This window comes from Saimiri boliviensis, chromosome 2, assembly GCF_048565385.1.
Source record: "Saimiri boliviensis isolate mSaiBol1 chromosome 2, mSaiBol1.pri, whole genome shotgun sequence".
NCBI classification, from domain to species: domain Eukaryota; kingdom Metazoa; phylum Chordata; class Mammalia; order Primates; family Cebidae; genus Saimiri; species Saimiri boliviensis.
The window spans coordinates 206,380,418-206,397,103 of NC_133450.1; the positions used below are offsets into that span (position 1 = coordinate 206,380,418).

At 52.5% G+C, this 16,686-nt stretch overlaps 1 protein-coding gene across 18 annotated transcripts in view; it reads left to right on the forward strand.

Moving 5' to 3' along the window:
• RGS3 (regulator of G protein signaling 3) overlaps positions 1-16,686 on the forward strand; it is a 158,526-nt gene that overhangs the window by 126,898 nt on the left and 14,942 nt on the right. For 16 of the 18 annotated variants that reach the window (XM_074395198.1, XM_074395200.1, XM_074395199.1 and 13 more), the window contains one exon: positions 15,180-16,148. In XM_074395198.1, the coding sequence (XP_074251299.1) occupies positions 15,180-16,148 (969 nt within the window). The other 2 variants (XM_074395207.1, XM_010335938.3) reach the window with 2 other exon arrangements.

Below are 16,686 nucleotides of genomic sequence, written 5' to 3' on the forward strand. Positions count from 1 at the left end.
ACTGCAGGGGCTTGGAGCACAGCTCCCTGGACCCTCTTGGGATGGTGCCAACCAGAGTAGACCTGGGGAGATTGACCCTCAAGCCAGCAGTCTGCATGGCTCCCTCAGAAGAGGCACAGCTGAGGAGAGAGTGCCTATCCCCAGCTTCGTCCCTAGGGGCTCTGAGATCTGCTTCCCATTTGGCCTCCTAAGGCCTGGAGATGGCAGTCTCTTTGCCTTCTGTTAGGTTGGTGCAAAAGCAATTGTGGTTTTTGGCATTAAGAGTAATGTAAAACCGCAATTACTTTTGCACCAACCTGATTAGATAGATAGATAGATAGATAGATAGATAGATAGATAGATAGACAGAGAACTGAGGCAGGAGAGGAAGGACCTGCCTGAGGTGACATGTGACTCAGAAGGAAAGCAGGGACAAGAACGCAGGCTCCCCAGCCCAGGCCTGTCTGTACTGCACCAACTGGATGTCTCAGAGTATTCAGGTTTCATCTTGAGGCTCTCTCTTTTTCTGGACTCACCAGTGACATGTCCCTTTTGGATCTTCGGCTTACTGATTAGAGCCCTGCTATCCTCTGAGAAAAGCAGCATGTGCAGCAGAGAGCCCTCGGTCAGTGGGCTGGATACTGCGGCACTGTCTAGTCCCTGCTTACCAATGATCTCAGTAAATATGCCTTGTTTCCCACCTCAGTTTCCCCTTTGTAGCAACAGGGACTGGATCAAGTATTGCCAGGTGCCTTCCAAATATCCAGGTCTCTGATTCTCTGCAGCCCATCTCTTCTTCCTGGGTTCCAAGAATCAATGGTCAGGGCCAGGGCTTGGCACAGAAGGAAGCAGCCTTCAGCCTGTTCACCAGGCACCTCTGGGCAGGCGCCTTCTCAAGCAAGCTGCAGCCCAAGCCGAAGCTGTGAGGTTTGCTGTTGTTTGTGGAGCCAAGATGTCATTGCTTAGGGAAAACCATCATTCCTCCCAGGAATAAACAAGGCTGCTTTTGGCTCAGCCCCCTAAGCCCGGAGAAGCTGGAGCCACTCACAGCAGACCAGCCAGGCTCAGCCCCAGGGAGTGCCTCCTGCCCCTGTACAACCAGCTGTATCCTGGCTTCCAGGATTGGCTTGGGGATAGGGGCAGGATGGCAGGAGGGGTGCTGAAGCCATAAGCCCCTTGGGATATCAGAGCTTCCAGGCACAGATGAGAGGGAAGAGGGGTCCCTGGATAGCCTCTTCCTTCTGGCAATGGGCCTAAATCATCACTCAAGATGTGTGGATAGCTGCCAGGTATGCCCTGTGCTCCAGATGGCCCAGGGCTTCTCCCCTCTCCCTGCCCTCCATGGACCAGCCAGCTCACACCTGGCACTGTGGCTCAGGCTGCTGCCGGAGAACTGTCAGCGGCTCCCAACTTAGAAAGGGGGGTGTGCAGGAAGTTATTTGGAACTGGGCATGCTTTTTACCACATAGCCAGGGTTCTCTGTGGTGTCCTCAGTTACCTCTTACTGGGGTTAGCTCTGGGCAAATAGCAGAGCTCAGGCACTGGGGGCAGGGTGACAGAAGGTAAAGGAACAAGGGGAGAGGCAGAGAAGGGCCTTGGCAGCGCCTCTGGGGACCAAATGGCTGGCAGGAACCTTGACAGCAGGCTGGAGGCAGCCAGGACAAGGGAGTGGCATGGCTGTGCCACCCCTCAAGTCAAGGGCTGTAAGCAATGTCCAGCCAGGACATGAAACCTTCACTTCTCAGACCTCACTTCCTGGATTTCCCAGTTGCTTCAAATAGCAGCAGCTCTGTATTGTCCTCTCTCCCTCCTTCCCTCTTTCCCTCTTTTCCTCCTTCCCTCCTTCCCTCCTTTGTACCCTCCCTCTCTCTCTCTCTCCCTCCCTCCTTCCCTTCCTCCCTTCCTCCTTTCCTGCCTCCTTCCTTCCTTGCTTGCTTCCTTGCTTCCTTCCATGTGTGTTAAGTACCTACTGTGTGCCATGCACTTGCAAATTACTGGAGTCATAGATCTAAAAGGCGCCATCTTTAATCTCGTGCCAGTGTGGTCAGGTAATGGACAGTAACAACACAGCTTTAATGGAGAGGCATGGGGGCTGTGGGAACCCCTGGGGAAGCACTCAGTTCAGCCTGGGCGCCTCAGCAAAGCTTCCTACAAGAGGTGAAGCGGAATGTGATTGTAAAGATGCTTGTCCATTGAAGAGCGTCTCCATCCCAGTCTATCCACCCCTCTGAGGTGTAGACGTGATTCCTTCCTGGCCGTGGAAATTGCTTTTGTGTGTCCAGCCACATGCTCCTCCTTATCTAGGGAGGTTGTCTAGGAATATGGGCTCTGGACTTGAGGGAAGGCTCTCTCCTACCTTACAGTTGTGTGCTCTTGGGCAAGAATGGAGTTTCTCTTGCCTTCATGTCCTCGAGTGGTGGTCCAGCCTCATCAGGTTAAATGAGATAATAGCTGTAAAGCACTTAGACATGTTTCATGTGAATGGACTCTGCGTCCTGCTAGCAGTGGGAGTGCCACTATCGCTTTATCTCATGGGGGGCTGTTATTAAATGCAGTGATGTAGGTGAGGTGCTTGGTGTGGATGTGGCACTGAGCAGGCACTCAGGAGGCATTCAGGAGGCAGCATGGCAGCTTTTTGCTAGAGGGAAACAGTTGGAATGTGCAATCAGAGATGTGTACAAAGCAAGGAGCTCACTGAGGAAAGCGCCACAGCCTCAGCCCAGGGAGCCGACGAGGAGACACTGCGATGAGGGGTTTTATTTGTTTTTAAAATAAACTTTTTAAATTGAAGTGCAGCATACTTACAGAAAAATTAGAAGAATACAGCCAATGAATTTTCATAAAGTGTAGCCCCTATTCAGGTTAAGAAATAGAACATTCCAGTACCCTAGGAATCCCCACAAATAATCCTCTTTTAGTTTCTGTGGCCTCAAAGGTAACCACTGTCCTGAATTCTTCTTTTTCTTTCTTTCTTTTTTTATTTGTGTGTGTTTGTGAGGCAGAGTCTTGCTCTGTTGCCCAGGCTGGAGTGCAGTACACTGCAACCTCCTTCTCCCAGGTTCAAGCGATTCTCCTGCCTCAGCCCCCAAGTAGCTGGGATTACAGGTGTGTGCCACCATGCCCGGCTAATTTTTGTATTTTTAGTAGAGATGCGATTTTGCCATGTTGGCCAGGCTGGTCCTGAACTCCTGACCTCAGGTGATCCACCCACCTTGGTCTCTCAAAGCGCTGGGATTTTACAGGTGTGAGCCACGACACCCGGCCCTTGTCTCGACTTGTCTGGCTTTGTCTTATCGATGAGTGTTGCCTCTCCTTGAACTTTGTGTAAATGGAATCATTGAGTACATATTCTTTTATGCTGATTTCTTTTGGTCAGCATTTTGACGGTAATATTCGTCAATAATATTGCATCAAGTTTTATTTTGTTTATTCTTGTTGCCCTATGCTATTTCCTTGTGTGAATATACCGCCACAGTTTATCTTCTGTGAATGAGCATTTGTGTTGTTTCCAGTTTGAGGCTATAATGAATAGTGCTGCTATTAATATTCTTGTACATATCTTTTGATGTACTATGTATGCTTCTGCGACGTAAATACCTAAGTTTTGCAATTGCTGAGTCATAGAGTTGTACATAGTTAGCCTTAGTAAATACCATCTTAGTGTTTTCCAAAGTGTGACAGGAATACACTCCCTTCAAGCTGTACATGGAAGAGCCTATTATTTCGTGTCCTTACCAACATTATTGGTATTAGGTATTGTGATATCTCATTGTGGCTTTAATGGGAAATTCCTTGATGTCTGGCGAGGTCGCGTCCCTTTTTCATGTGTTGATTAGCCATTTGGATGACCTCTTTTGAAAAGTGCCTGTACTGGTCTTTCCCCCATTTTACTATTGGATTATTTTTTTCTGATTAATTTGTAGGAACTCAAACAGTGTTGTAGATATGTGTTTATTGTTGGACATGCACATTCCAAATCCCACTCTGGGATTTGCCCTTTCACTCTCTTAAGGGTATATTTAAAGAACACAAGTTCTTAATTTTAATGCAGTCCAATTTGTTAATCTTTTTTCTTTTGTGGAGAGTGCTGGTTGAGTCCTGTTTCTTGGCTAATGACAAGGTTATGGACATATACTCTTATGTATTCTTTTAGATGTTTTAGGTTTCATATTTAGATCTAAAATCCACTTGAAATAGATTTTTATGCACTATATGAAGTAGACATTAAGATTCATTTTCTCTGGATAAATATTCAATGTATTCAAAGTCTATCCTTTCTCACTATATGGCAGTATCACCTTTGTCAGAAATTAAGGGGCAGTACGTGTATGGGGTGCTTGAATTTTGAAGGGTGAGAAGAGCTTCAGCAGGTGGATGGGGAGGGGAGGATGCTCTAGGCAGGCTGTACAGTATGAGCATAGGTTTAGAGGGGCCTGAGAGTAGAATGTATTTGGGAAACGACCTATAGTTCAGACTGGCTGGAGGGAAAGGAGGAGAAACAGTGTGGTGGAGAAGCTGGCTGGGGCAGAACACACGGGGTCAGGGGATGGAACTTTATCCTAGAGGGATGGAGACATTTTGAGCAGAACAATACCGGCAAGTTGGCGCAGGACCAAGGGAGATAAGAAAGTCTCATGGCAGAGAGACAGGAGGGTGGGTTTGGAGAAGACTGTAAATCCAGCCAAACCCAGCCCCGACATCACCCGCTTCTTCCCCCTGCAGAGATAGCGTGCGCCTGCCTCAAGAGGCAGCGGTGAGGCTGAGGGTGCCTGAAGATTGGGAGGGTAACCTTCGGCCACAGGGTTGTGGGTGAGTCACACGTCTACATGTCCACTCATGTCCTCGAGTGAAAGAGCCTCTCTTTCACTGGGTTGGGGCTCTAGTGCTGCAGGCGCTGAAGGACGAGGGGTAGTGGGACAGGCTGGGGCAGACAGATAAGGCAGGGGGTGTATCTGGAAAGGGGGATCTTTCTGTTCCTCCTGCCCGTGATGCCCCCACAAGGAGACCTGGCCATGCCTTGCCTTGAACTCTGACCTTTCTAGGTGAGATTCAGAATTGGACAGACACGCTGGAGAGAGCAAGACCCAGAGAGGAGAGTGATTTGGCCCAGGCCACGCAGTGAGCCAGACTGACCCAGCCTATGGGTGGGCTGAGCACAGACTCGTCTGCCTTCTCAGCTTCCCAACTTCCTCCTCTGAAACCTGCAGCTAATAGGATCCTGTCCTAGGCGGCTGTAAGGGTCAAAATGTGTCTCGTGTCCTGTCCTGGAATTAGATGCAGGAGAGGGAGCTGATGTCGATGATCATGCTGAGAGTAACAATTATGATTACAGAAATTGCAGATGCTTATTGAGCACCTACTGGGTGCCAGGCCCTATGCTAAGCCCTCCCCTCAGCTGTGATGTAGGTTCTCCGTATTCACATTGCCGTTTTACAGATGAGGAAGTTGAGCGTAAATACTTTAAGCAGACTGTGCAGGTTCACGGACCCAGGAGGTGGCAGCGCCAGGCTTTCAAGCTAGATTTGCCTGTCTCCAAGTCCCAGTTCTTCATCAGCAACAGGCTTCCCTCCTACCATCCCTGGCTCTCAGTCCTCCCTATTCTCAGATCTGTGGCCTTAGTTTTTAGGTTGGTCCCTAATGCCCATTCATGAGAGAGTCAAGCTGTAGAGAGGTAGGTAAAGGAGCAGAAGGGCACCACTGTGGGCTACTGTGTGCCAGGTACTACCTCTGTATGGCCCATTGCAGCGCTGCGAGGAAGCAGCACACTGGCTGTGAGGGAAGTGGCACATGGGTAGGAAGTGGGATTCACCCTCAGGCCCTCCTGCTTCCACATGCTGACCTCATGACTGCAGCGCTATTTGTTTCCTTCCCTGAGGTCTTCCTGGCACGGCAGAGCTTCTTTGATTAACCTAGTGTAAAACATCACAGAGAAGCCCCAGGCGTCTAGCTTTCCCCACCTGGAAGGGGCCCTTGGGAGGGAGAGGATTTGGGAGGGTCACTAGGTGTGCAGGATTCTGCACCGCCCCTCCCAACACCAGGTATCAGTCTCCTGCCCCTCAATCTCCAACCATGTGGAGTCTGAGCAGGGCCCCTGCATCTGATATTGCTCACCACTCCCTAGCACAGAGCCCGGCCCAGGTGGGTCCTCAGGGAGCATCCTTGGAAGGAAGGGAAGGGGAAAGTGAAGAGGGCAGGAAAAGAGATCAGAGGAGTAGAATGAGCAGGGCTTTGGAGTCAGGCAGACCACGGTTTCAACTCTGACTCTTCCACTGACTTGCTGTTTGATCTTGTGTAATTTACTTAATGTCTCTAAGTCCTCATTTTGTTATTTACAAATGATACTGATCTCAAAGTGTTGTTGGAAGTTACAGCCCAAAGTATAAAACATAGTTAGAGCCTAAAGTATAAACGGTCACAGTGCATGGCGCACAGTAGACGCTCAGTTAATGATCGCTGTCTCTCCCCTATCTTTGTCAACATTATCCGTTTTGAACACCTCTAGCTTCACCTTCCTTACCTCTACAGCACTAAGTAAACACTGCTTTCTGGGTAAAGTCGGAATTCCTTAACATATCCATGCTCCTGCCCCATCCAAACACCTCCACCTCCTTGAATGTTCCCTGCTGGCTCTGGCTCAGCCTGGAATATCCTGTCCCATCTTTTCCCCCCATTACCTCCTCCCAGAGCAGTCCTAGTTGTTCTTGCTGCCTCTGCTTCCACAGCCTCCTATTGTGGTAGCAGGTGGGTGAGAGATTGACCCAGCACCTCCAAGGCAGAGAACATGGCTTGCTGCTGTTTGGCTGCAACAGCCAGCACAGGCCCTGGCACATGGCTGCAGCTCTGTAGGTATTTGCTGAGTAAGTCTTGGGGGAAATGGTGTGAATAAGCCAGACATGATCCTGATGAGCCAAATAGGACTTGCCCAGGGCTATGACAGCAGGGCAGGCTGGGTCTTGGCAGGGGAGCAGAGAGCCTTCCAGCCAGAACATCTGAGGCGATTGATCCAGCACTCACAGGGATGGGCAGGAAGTGGACTTGAGGGGTAGAGAGCTTAGGGAAAGGAGACTGCCCAAGCACACACACACACACACACACACACACACACACACACACACACACACAGAGCAGGCAGAAGAGCAGGGTGCCAGCTGGGAAGGGGAGTGAGGATAGAGCCCACAGGTGAACTGGTTCCTGAGCAGAGCCCCAGGGTTGGGGCAGGAGAGGCCAGGAGGCCTGGAGTTCCCCTTCTCATGAGGCGTCAGTCACCGCAAGCTTAGGAAGAAGCTGGGAAGCCCCCTGCTCTCAACTCTCAACTCCCTGCCTTTCAGAGAAGAGAGCTGGAGGAGTAGAAGGGGTCCTTGGGGTGGTAGGTGGGGACAGAGACTGCAAGTCCCCCCTGCGTTGAAGCAGTGGTATCAGAAACGAAGGCGGGAGAACGGTGCTGAAACCCCGGGAGCTGCCTCCCTGCCCAGGGAGAAGCTGGGCATCCAGGCAGGTAGTGGTGGGTCTCCAGAAGGTTGCAAATAGCGTGTCCTTCTGGCTTGGTCAGGTGAAAGTGCCAAGAGTAGGGAGGGTTTCTGAGGGGGCCCTCCTGTCTTCTCTTTCCTCAGGGATTCCCCTTCCATGAGTGTTGGCTTTGTCCTGAGAGTCTCTGCGAGGGGGTGAGCTACCCCTCTTCTGTGCCTCAGTATTGCGGTCTGTAGAGTGGGTGCGCTCCCTGCTGTGGCGTGCCACCCTCCTGAGCCTCCGACAGAGGAGCTTCAGTCTGTGGTCGAATTCCTCCTTTGCCCCTCTCTCCTCCTGCCGTTGGGCCTCTGTTTAGGGAACATGAATGGGCAGCTGCCTCCAGGGAACTTGCCAGCCCCCCATCCTGCTCTGAGGTCATGCCTCTTCTGTACGGGCTCCCCCTTATAGAGAGGGCGCTGTGTGTTTGAACTGGTCCCAGGTGAGGTTCTGGGCTGGATTTTAGTCCTGATTCTGTTGTATGACCTTGGGCTTATCACTTCTTTTGCCTGGGCCTCACGCAACAGACAGTCACCTTGTCTGTTACCTGACGCCACTCTCCAGGATCATCTCGGGCATCAGAAAGAAGTAAAAAGGCCTGGGTCTTACTTGTAGGGAAGGTGATGCAGTCGGTCTTAGATCGGGTTCAGACAGAGGCATCTTTAAAATGCTCCACAGGTAATTCTAAAGTGTACTTCTCCATTGAGAACCAATAGTTTAGGTCTGTGGTTTTCAAACTTTAATATGCAAATGAATCTCCTGGGATCCTGTTAAAACGAAGATTCTGAAGCGGGGGGGGGGAGGGGAGGAGGTGGATGGAGGGGAGGGTGGGGAGGTGGGGGCATGGATTGAGGTTTAGGAGTGTGTATTTTATATAAACTCCTGGGTGCTGCTGCTGCTGGCTCATGGGTTGCACTTTGAGGCTAAGAGTCTAGATGGTCCTGTGAAGTTCATTGGGTTGTTCTTTCACTCATTTATTCATGCATCAAACATTGCAGCTGGGGAGTGGTCAGACATGAGGCTACAGGGAGACAGAGCCCAGGGTCTTCCAGGGCTACAGAATTTGAACTTTATCTGAGAGGTGTTGGAACACCAGCCACAGCAAAGTTTTAAGCAGAGGAGTGACAAGCTGAGGTTTGCATTTAGGCGGCTCCGCTGATGTAGCACAGAGGATGGCCAGCGGGATCTGCATTGCCAGTGCAATGACCACATCATCCTGATGGGAGATGGTGGTGGTCTAGAGGGAAGTGGTGGCAGCAGACACGCAGAGAGTAGAAACTTTCTTTTTAAAAAAGATTAATCAACTTTTCAATTTTTTATTTTTTGAGACAGAGTCTCACTCTATGGCCCAGGCTGGAGTGCAGTGGCACGATCTCGGCTCACTGTAACCTCTGCTTCCTGGGTTTAAGCGATTCTCCTACCTCAGCCTCCTGAGTAGCTGGGATTACAGGTACATGCCATGTCGCCTGGCTAATGTTTGTGTTTTTAGTAGAGACAGGGTTTCACTACATTGGCCAGACTGGCTTGAACTCCTGACCTCAGGTGATCTGCCCACCTTGGCCTCCCAAAGTGCTGGATTACAGGCGTGAGCCATGGCGTCTGGCCTCAACTTTTATTTTTTAGAGTAGCTTTAGGAATTAGCACGAAGTACAGACAGCTCTCATATGCTCTGTCCTCCTTATCGCTAGCCTCTCTAGGAGAAGGATCCTTGAAACTGTGTAAGTGATGATCAGGAGGATTTGAGGATTGACCATGGGGGTGTTGTGAAGGAAAATGAGTACAAAATGATAGCCAGGTCCCTGGTTTGGGCAACTGGTGGTGGCTTCATTGATATAGGGACCATGAGAGGAGGAATGATGGACTTTGGGGGTGACCATGCACTCAGAGTAGGGCTTGTTGAATTGGCAGCACCGATGGGTGATGCAGAAGGAGGTCTCCATCCCTGTCCCTGGGCTGCAGCCACACAGGTGTCCTCTCTGTCTCAGCAGCATGCTAAGGCTCCTCCTGGCCCGAGGCCTTGGCCTATGCTGCTCCCTCCCCTAATGAGCCCTGCCCTGTCCCTTAAGCAGATTTCAGTCTCCAGCCGTTCAGCAGGGTGGCCTCCCTGACACTCCCCTGTACTCTCTCACAGTATCTGAGGGTTTTCCTTCACATCGCAGATCATGGTTTCCATTTATCCTGTTTCTGTGAGTGACGACTTGGTCAATGCGCCTCCTTCCTCTCTTGTCTGCAAGCTCCGCAAGGACAGGGATCAAGTGTTTCTTATTCCTTCCTTTATGCCCTTTATGCACAGAGCCTAGCACAGTGTCTGGATGCACAACTATTCTATGAGGATTTGGTGAATACTTGCCTGTGGCATCTCGACTCAGGAGATGGGTTTGAGCCGGCAGTGTGGACAGCGAGTCGCCAGCGGCCAGATGGTGCAGACAGTGATTGTAGCGGGGGGAGTGGATGGGTTCACAAGGGAGCAGACAGGCCGATGATGAGAGGGACCCTGCAGCAGGTCCTGAAGGACAGGCAGACAGGCCCATGACAGGGTGGAGAAGGGGTCAGCGGAAATTCAGGGAGGGAGATGTCAAAGCCACACTGTGCTGGGGTGACCAAGGCTATTGTTTATTGGGGGCTCATGTGTGCCCTCATGGTGCTGAGCCCTGGATACACATTAGCTCATTTATTCCTCTAACAACATCGTGAGAAGGTTCTAGAAATCCTATGTATTCCTAAGGAAACTGAGGCACAGAAAGGTTAACCCCAAGGTCACCCAGCAAATAAGTGTGAAGTTAGTATCTGGAACTCTCCCTAATATAAGTATCGCCTCCATCCTCCTGAATTTTGCCAAACCTGCTGTGTTGGAGGGAGTGGAGGTCGAAGGGAGAGAACAGTGTGGAGGGTCTCTGAGTTGGTGGTGGAGGACGCATGGGGGGTGCCAGCCTCTGGGTGGTTAGAAGGCCAGGCCTGGAGGAGCTGGGGTGACACTGAGCTGGGAGAGCTAAGTGTCAGCTGAGCCGTCAAGGTTCCTGGAAGCTAGCGTTGAGCCAGGGACCTGAAGCTGGGGAGCCAGAGCATGCAAAGCCTGAAGGAACAGCCCATCTTGAAAGCCTGGAGGTCCAATGTGGGGCAGGAATTCTAACAGCCTCTCTCCTTCTCAAGCAGCTTTACAGTTCACAGAGCACCCTCCTGCCCTTTCTCAGACTTGGTCCCCTTGGGTCTCTGGCATAGGAAGCAGCAGGGCATCCGCTCCCCCTTTCATGGCAGAGAGACCCAGCTTGGAGGGGGGTCGCTGGGGATTACACAGCTAGAAAATGATGGAGTGAGGATTCCAGCCCAGGCCTTCTGGCTTTGTGTCCGGTGCTCTGTCTATCAAGTCGTGACTGTTAAGGGCCACCCTGAGGCAGAGGCAAACCCCAGTTTGCACTCCCCAGTGCAGGAAGTGGTTTTTGAGGGCAGATGCGGAGCGCGGCATCTGTGGCGGCTGTGATGAATCATCGGAGTGAGAGCTGCAGGTTGCCCCTGGGTCAGCAGACCTGGCTGCTCGGTGAGTAGCTGTGTGATGTTGGACAAGTCACTTCCAGCAGCTCACCACTACCCTCAACCCAACAGCCAGTGGGCATCTGGGGCCTAGGAGCCATAGCTGGTATGAGTGTGAACTCTGGGCGTCATAGCTGCCATCCCTCCCCGGCCTGTTCCGAGCTCTGGATTGGATTTGGGAGAGGATTTGATTAGGTCCTAAACAGTGGCTCCATGTAGAGGGCCTGGTTCATTTCCTGTGTGCTTACAGCAGACGAGACATGGGCAGAATTAACCAGAGAAATGATGGATGGGAAAGACACAGACCCCCACCTTGGGAGGGCAGGGCAGTGGCTGCCAGCACTCTGGACCCAAGGCCCTGGGTGAGCAGGCTGGTCTCTCTGGGACGTGCTGGCTGGATTCTTGTTACCCCAGCTGGTTGCAACAGCTGCCTCACTGGGTCCCCAACTGCCTGTACTTCCGCTGTCAGAGCACTCCCCATGCTCCTTGAAAGTAGTTGTCCAACCTCTGTTTTTTCTGCTTAACTGAGGGCGGAGATTGTATCTGACTTGTTCCCTGCTGTTCCCCCAGTACCTACCTCAGTGCGTGGAGAATGAATGAATGCATGAATGCATGCATGCCTTAGTCCTCCCTGCCACCCACACATCCGGCCCACGCTCCCCAGAGCAGCTTTGACACAGCGCAGCTCTGCCTGCGTTGTTTCGTTGCTCACAGGGCAATCCCATGCCCACCGTGTATTCTGCAACCTGGCCTCATCTTTGCTTCCTCTCCTGCCCTAATTTTCTGCTACACTGGCCACCCCCTACCCCTGGGGTTCTTGGGTTTCCTGTAATTGCTCCAGAGACTCCATCAAACCACTTCCCACCCCAGCTCTTCCAAGAACACAGGCCTCACCAAACCTGCGCGCAGTCCCTGTTCACACAAGCCTGCCTGGGAGCACAGAAAGAACCATGCGCTCTGGGCCCTGTTCGCCAGCATCTGCTCATGTGGGATGCGCCCAGGTGAGGGGTCTTAGGCAGCACTCCAGGCTGCTCCTGCTCCCTATGTAGCCCTCTGAGGGCCCCAAACACTTGTGTGTAAGGCTCCAAGGAAACAGGGAGAGACCCTGGGCAGAAGATGTGAGTTCTAATTCTGCATCAGTCTCTCATTCTCAGGTAATTCCCTTTCCCTCTGGCTCCCTAGGTTTCTTATTTCTAGAATAAGACTACTGATAGCTCCCATTGGATCAAAAGCTTTTCCAGGGCCAGGCACTATGAGGAGATTCACATAGTCCCGTGAGTCCAGTGTGATATCATCAGGCTCCATTCCCGATGAGAAAACAGAGGGTCTGAGGCATTGCGAGGCTTGGCCAGAGTTACACAGTTAAAAAGTGGCCCCATTGGGATAAAAATCAGTCTGACTTGGGGATCCAAGCACATAACCACTGGGCCCTCTGAGAACCCTTCCGCCTTGGTTAGTTTCTCCCCGATCCCTCCGGGTAGAGGCCCTCTGGGGACAGCACCCCTGCCTGAGCGGCACTTCCCCTCCTGCCTTTGTTTGGGTTGGCCTCGGTTTAGAATAGGGTTGGCAGAGGCAGGCTGACTTGCATTTCTGGTTTTGCGTTTGTTGCTGCACTTTCCCCAATGGGTGGGCGGGCTCTGGCTGACAGTCACCACTGGGAGAGACCTGGTCCCCACCCCCACCACTCAGGAAAGGGGAAATGTGACCTGCTCCCCTCTCAGTGCCACTCCATGCCAGGCCCTGAGGGCACCCGGTTGCTGCTTCCTTCTGTCTTTCCCCAAGGACTTTCAGAGGCAGGTGGCTGGGCCGGGGGACCGGTGTTGGGGTGGGCCATGTGGGAGGGTGGTAGAAGCTGGCTGTGGGGCAGTTCTCCTGATGGAGAATGTTCCCCAGTGGGTGGGGCGATGGGCTGGGGACTTGGTTGCTCATGGAGATGGAGATCAGAAGTGGGCTTGAGGAGAACAGGGACAGAGGGCCTGGGTTCTGGCCCCAGCCTAGCCCCTGAATTGTGCAGGGTGGCTTTGAGCAAGTCACTAAGTCACTGTCCAGACTGGGCCCTCAGCCTTCCTGTCCACTCACTGGAGGGTCTTTCTGTCCACCTGGGAACAGCCTGAAGGGACCGAAGCACAGCCCTTAGTTTCCAGATGAGAATTCTGGACTGGAGGCCCTGACATTACAATCGCCAACATTGACTCTGGTGTTTGGCAGAGTGTGGGGTGCATGGGAAACATATGTCACTGGTTGAGGTCTTTAACTTCAGAGTCTCCCTCTAGATCAATGCCTTTTAAATCACTACCACTGCCAACACCACCTCCTTTAAGGAGCTTTCCACTTTCTGCAGCATACCCTCCTGATATGTTGCTCAGGCATGCTGCTTATCCCATTTCATAGGTGGACATCTTGAGGCACAAAGGTTGGTGACTGGCGCTACCTGACACCCCCGTGTGGGCCTCAGCCTTCCTGTCTATGCAGTGGGGATTTCGGATTGCTGTTGTTTCAGAGTCTGAGGCTATGAGGTCTGAGAGGGCCCTTGGGTGGAGTCACCTCTGAGCTACAGGGAGGATTTCCAGGGCAAGAAGGCCACAGCATCAGCAGGCACCTGTCTCTGGCCTGTGAGCCACAGCCTAAGGTGTGCCCGACCCTGGCCAGCTCCTGCTGGAGTCCTCCGAGGCTTCCCCTCCCTTGCCCAGCCACCTTTTCTGTTCTGCAAGGCTCCACTTTCACTTTCATGCTCCCAGGCTGAGGCTGTTACCTGCGCCGCGCTTTCACATCCGCTCACATCTGTGCTCCCAGATGCCAGCGTGACCCCTGACATGTGTGTGCAGCCGCCTGCAGCTGCCCCAAGCCATGGCTGATCACTGGCTCCCAGCTGTGGGGCTCCGCCATTACAGACTCCCTGGGGCTTCAGAGACTTCTCGGCTTTGGGCATGGCCTTTTGGTGTCAGGGCGGCTGTGCAATAGTGGGTAAGCCACTGGCCTTTGGGTTCAGTTTTCTCATCCATCAAATGGACATGAATGATTTCTACAATGAGAGCTCTTACCCCATGTTCTGGGAGTACTTACCCGTGAAGTTTTCTGCCAGTGTGTGTGCCCGCATGTGCACACATTCGCAAGCATCCATACAGTTCCCGAGTATGAGTGGGGTCTTTCTCTTTCATTAGTTCTCAGCAGCTATGGCTTTTTGAAGGACAGAAGCTGGGCTCTAAACAAACAGTTCCAGCTCCAGCATTCTTGGTCCTTGAGTGTGAGGGGCCCAGCCCAGGCTTGAAAACTGCTGCCCTGTGTGGCTGTGGCACCATGGACACTCCTGACTTTCACAGGGCCTCAGTCTTCTGGTGACGTAGCTGCTTTTCAGACTTTGATCAACAGAATTGTTTTTCTCTTTGCGCATGAAATGTGTCAAAACTCAACAAAACCCCCTAGGATCCTGAGGGTTGTGTGTGAGCAGGAGATGCTGTGTTTTTAAAGAATCCCTGAGGTTCCTCCCAGCAGTTTAGAAATCCCGGAGTAAGTGATCCCACAGGGAGGTTCCATATGTCTGTGACATCTGGCGAGTCCAGATGTGGGCAGTATTTTCCAGTTCCAGTTTCATTCCAGTTCACTAGTTTCGAAAAGATACTTAAACGTTCAGAGCACATTCTTGTTTGAATGACTCATTCAGATTTTTTAAACTTTAATTCAGGTAGAAGACATCCCGGGCTAGGTTCAGTGACCGCCCTGGCTTTGGGGCTTGGCTTGGTTCTGGTCCATGAGCAGAGACTGCCTGGTTCTCCTTTATTCCCAGAGGCGACTTCAACCCTGTTTCCTTTTCTGTAAAATGGGGACAGTGGTCTTCTTTTATAGGGTTGTTGGGAAGGCCATATAAGAGAGTGGGGACAAGCTGGCCTGGTCCCGACACGGCAGGAGCTGGATAGACAGTGGTTACCACTCCCTCTTCTCCTGTAAGTGACCAGCTGTGTTTTTGATGGAGCAGAAAGTTCAAGACAGAAGACAGGGTGAGAATCGTTACACAGCCAAGTCAAAGGGGCTTTCAGGGTTCCATCTGGCACCTCAGCTTTCAGGCTGGGGTGCCGGGGTTCAGGTCACTTCCTGGTTTCATGTCAGCCTTTGATGCTGGCATCTCGGAGCCTCTTCTTCTGAACCGTTCTTGTGTTCTTTTTGTTTCCCAGATGTTTGAGACAGAGGCAGATGAGAAGAGGGAGATGTCCTTGGAGGAAGGGAAGGGGCCTGGTGCTGAGGCTTCCCCACCCAGCAAGGAGCCCTCTCCTGGGAAGGAGCTTCCTCCAGAACAAGACCTTCCACCCAAAAAGGACTCTTCTTCTGGGCAGGAACCCACTCCTGCCCAAGAACCACTGTCCAGCAACAACTCAGCTACCTGTGAAGACTCCCCTCCAGGCCCAGATGCCCTGCCAAGCAAGGATGCCCCACCATGCCAGGACCCCCCTCCAGCCCAAGACCTCTCACCTTGCCAGGACCTGCCTGCTGGTCAAGAACCCCTGCCTCATCAGGACCCTCTACTCACCAAAGACCTCCCTGCCGCCCAGGAACCCCCCACCCAGGACCTTCCACCCTGCCAAGATCTGCCTCCTAGCCAGGTCTCCCTGCCAGCCAAGGCCCTTATTGAGGAGACCACGAGCTCTGGGGACCTGCTAGCAGCCACCGGGGAATCGCCTGCGGCCTCCAGGCCAGCCTTCGTGATCCCTGAGGTCCGCCTGGATAGCACCTACAGCCAGGAGGCAGGGGCAGAGCAGGGCAGCTCAGGAGATGAGAATGCAGAAGAGGAGGGGGAGGAAGGGGAGGAAGGGGAGGAGGATGAGGATGAGGACACCAGCGATGACAACTATGGAGAGCGCAGTGAGGTGAAGCGCAGCAGCATGATCGAGACGGGCCAGGGGGCTGAGGGTGGCCTCTCACTGCGTGTGCAGAACTCGCTGCGGCGCCGGACGCACAGCGAGGGCAGCCTGCTGCAGGAGCCCCGGGGGACCTGCTTCGCCTCCGACACCACCTTGCACTGCTCAGACGGTGAGGGCGCCGCCTCCACCTGGGCCATGCCTTCGCCCAGTACCCTCAAGAAAGAGCTGGGCCGCAATGGTGGCTCCATGCACCACCTTTCCCTCTTCTTCACAGGACACAGGAAGGTGAGAAAGCTACAGGGGGAGGGAGGATACATGCAATGCGGGGAGGGCTGGCCCAGGGGCTGCAGGGAGTGAGCAGTCACCGCGTTCCACCCCTGCTGTCCCGGAAGCCTCTCAGCGAACCTTCCACCCATTGGACAGAAGATAAAACTGAGGCCCATTGGGACCTGGAAGGCAGAGCCTGGACTGAAACCCTTGACTTTAGGACTCCAGATGCTGCGTTCTTACCACTGCATGGTCCCCACAGAAAACAGAGCAGGTGTAGCTTAGCCCAGACCGTTGTGTGTTTGGATTTAAAAGATCTGAGACAGTAGCTGTAGAAATAGAGTTACAGCTTAGCCGGACCAGAAATCCATCAGGCAGCCACAGTGACAACACATATTGATTCCATGTTCAGCATTATCCTAAGCAGTTTACGTGAACTCATTAATTCTCACACAACAGCCCTATGAAGTAGATAGTATTTTTGTGACCATTTTACAGCAGAGGAAACTGAGGCAAAGAAAGGTTATCTAGGCTGGGCGCGGTGGCTCAAGCCTGT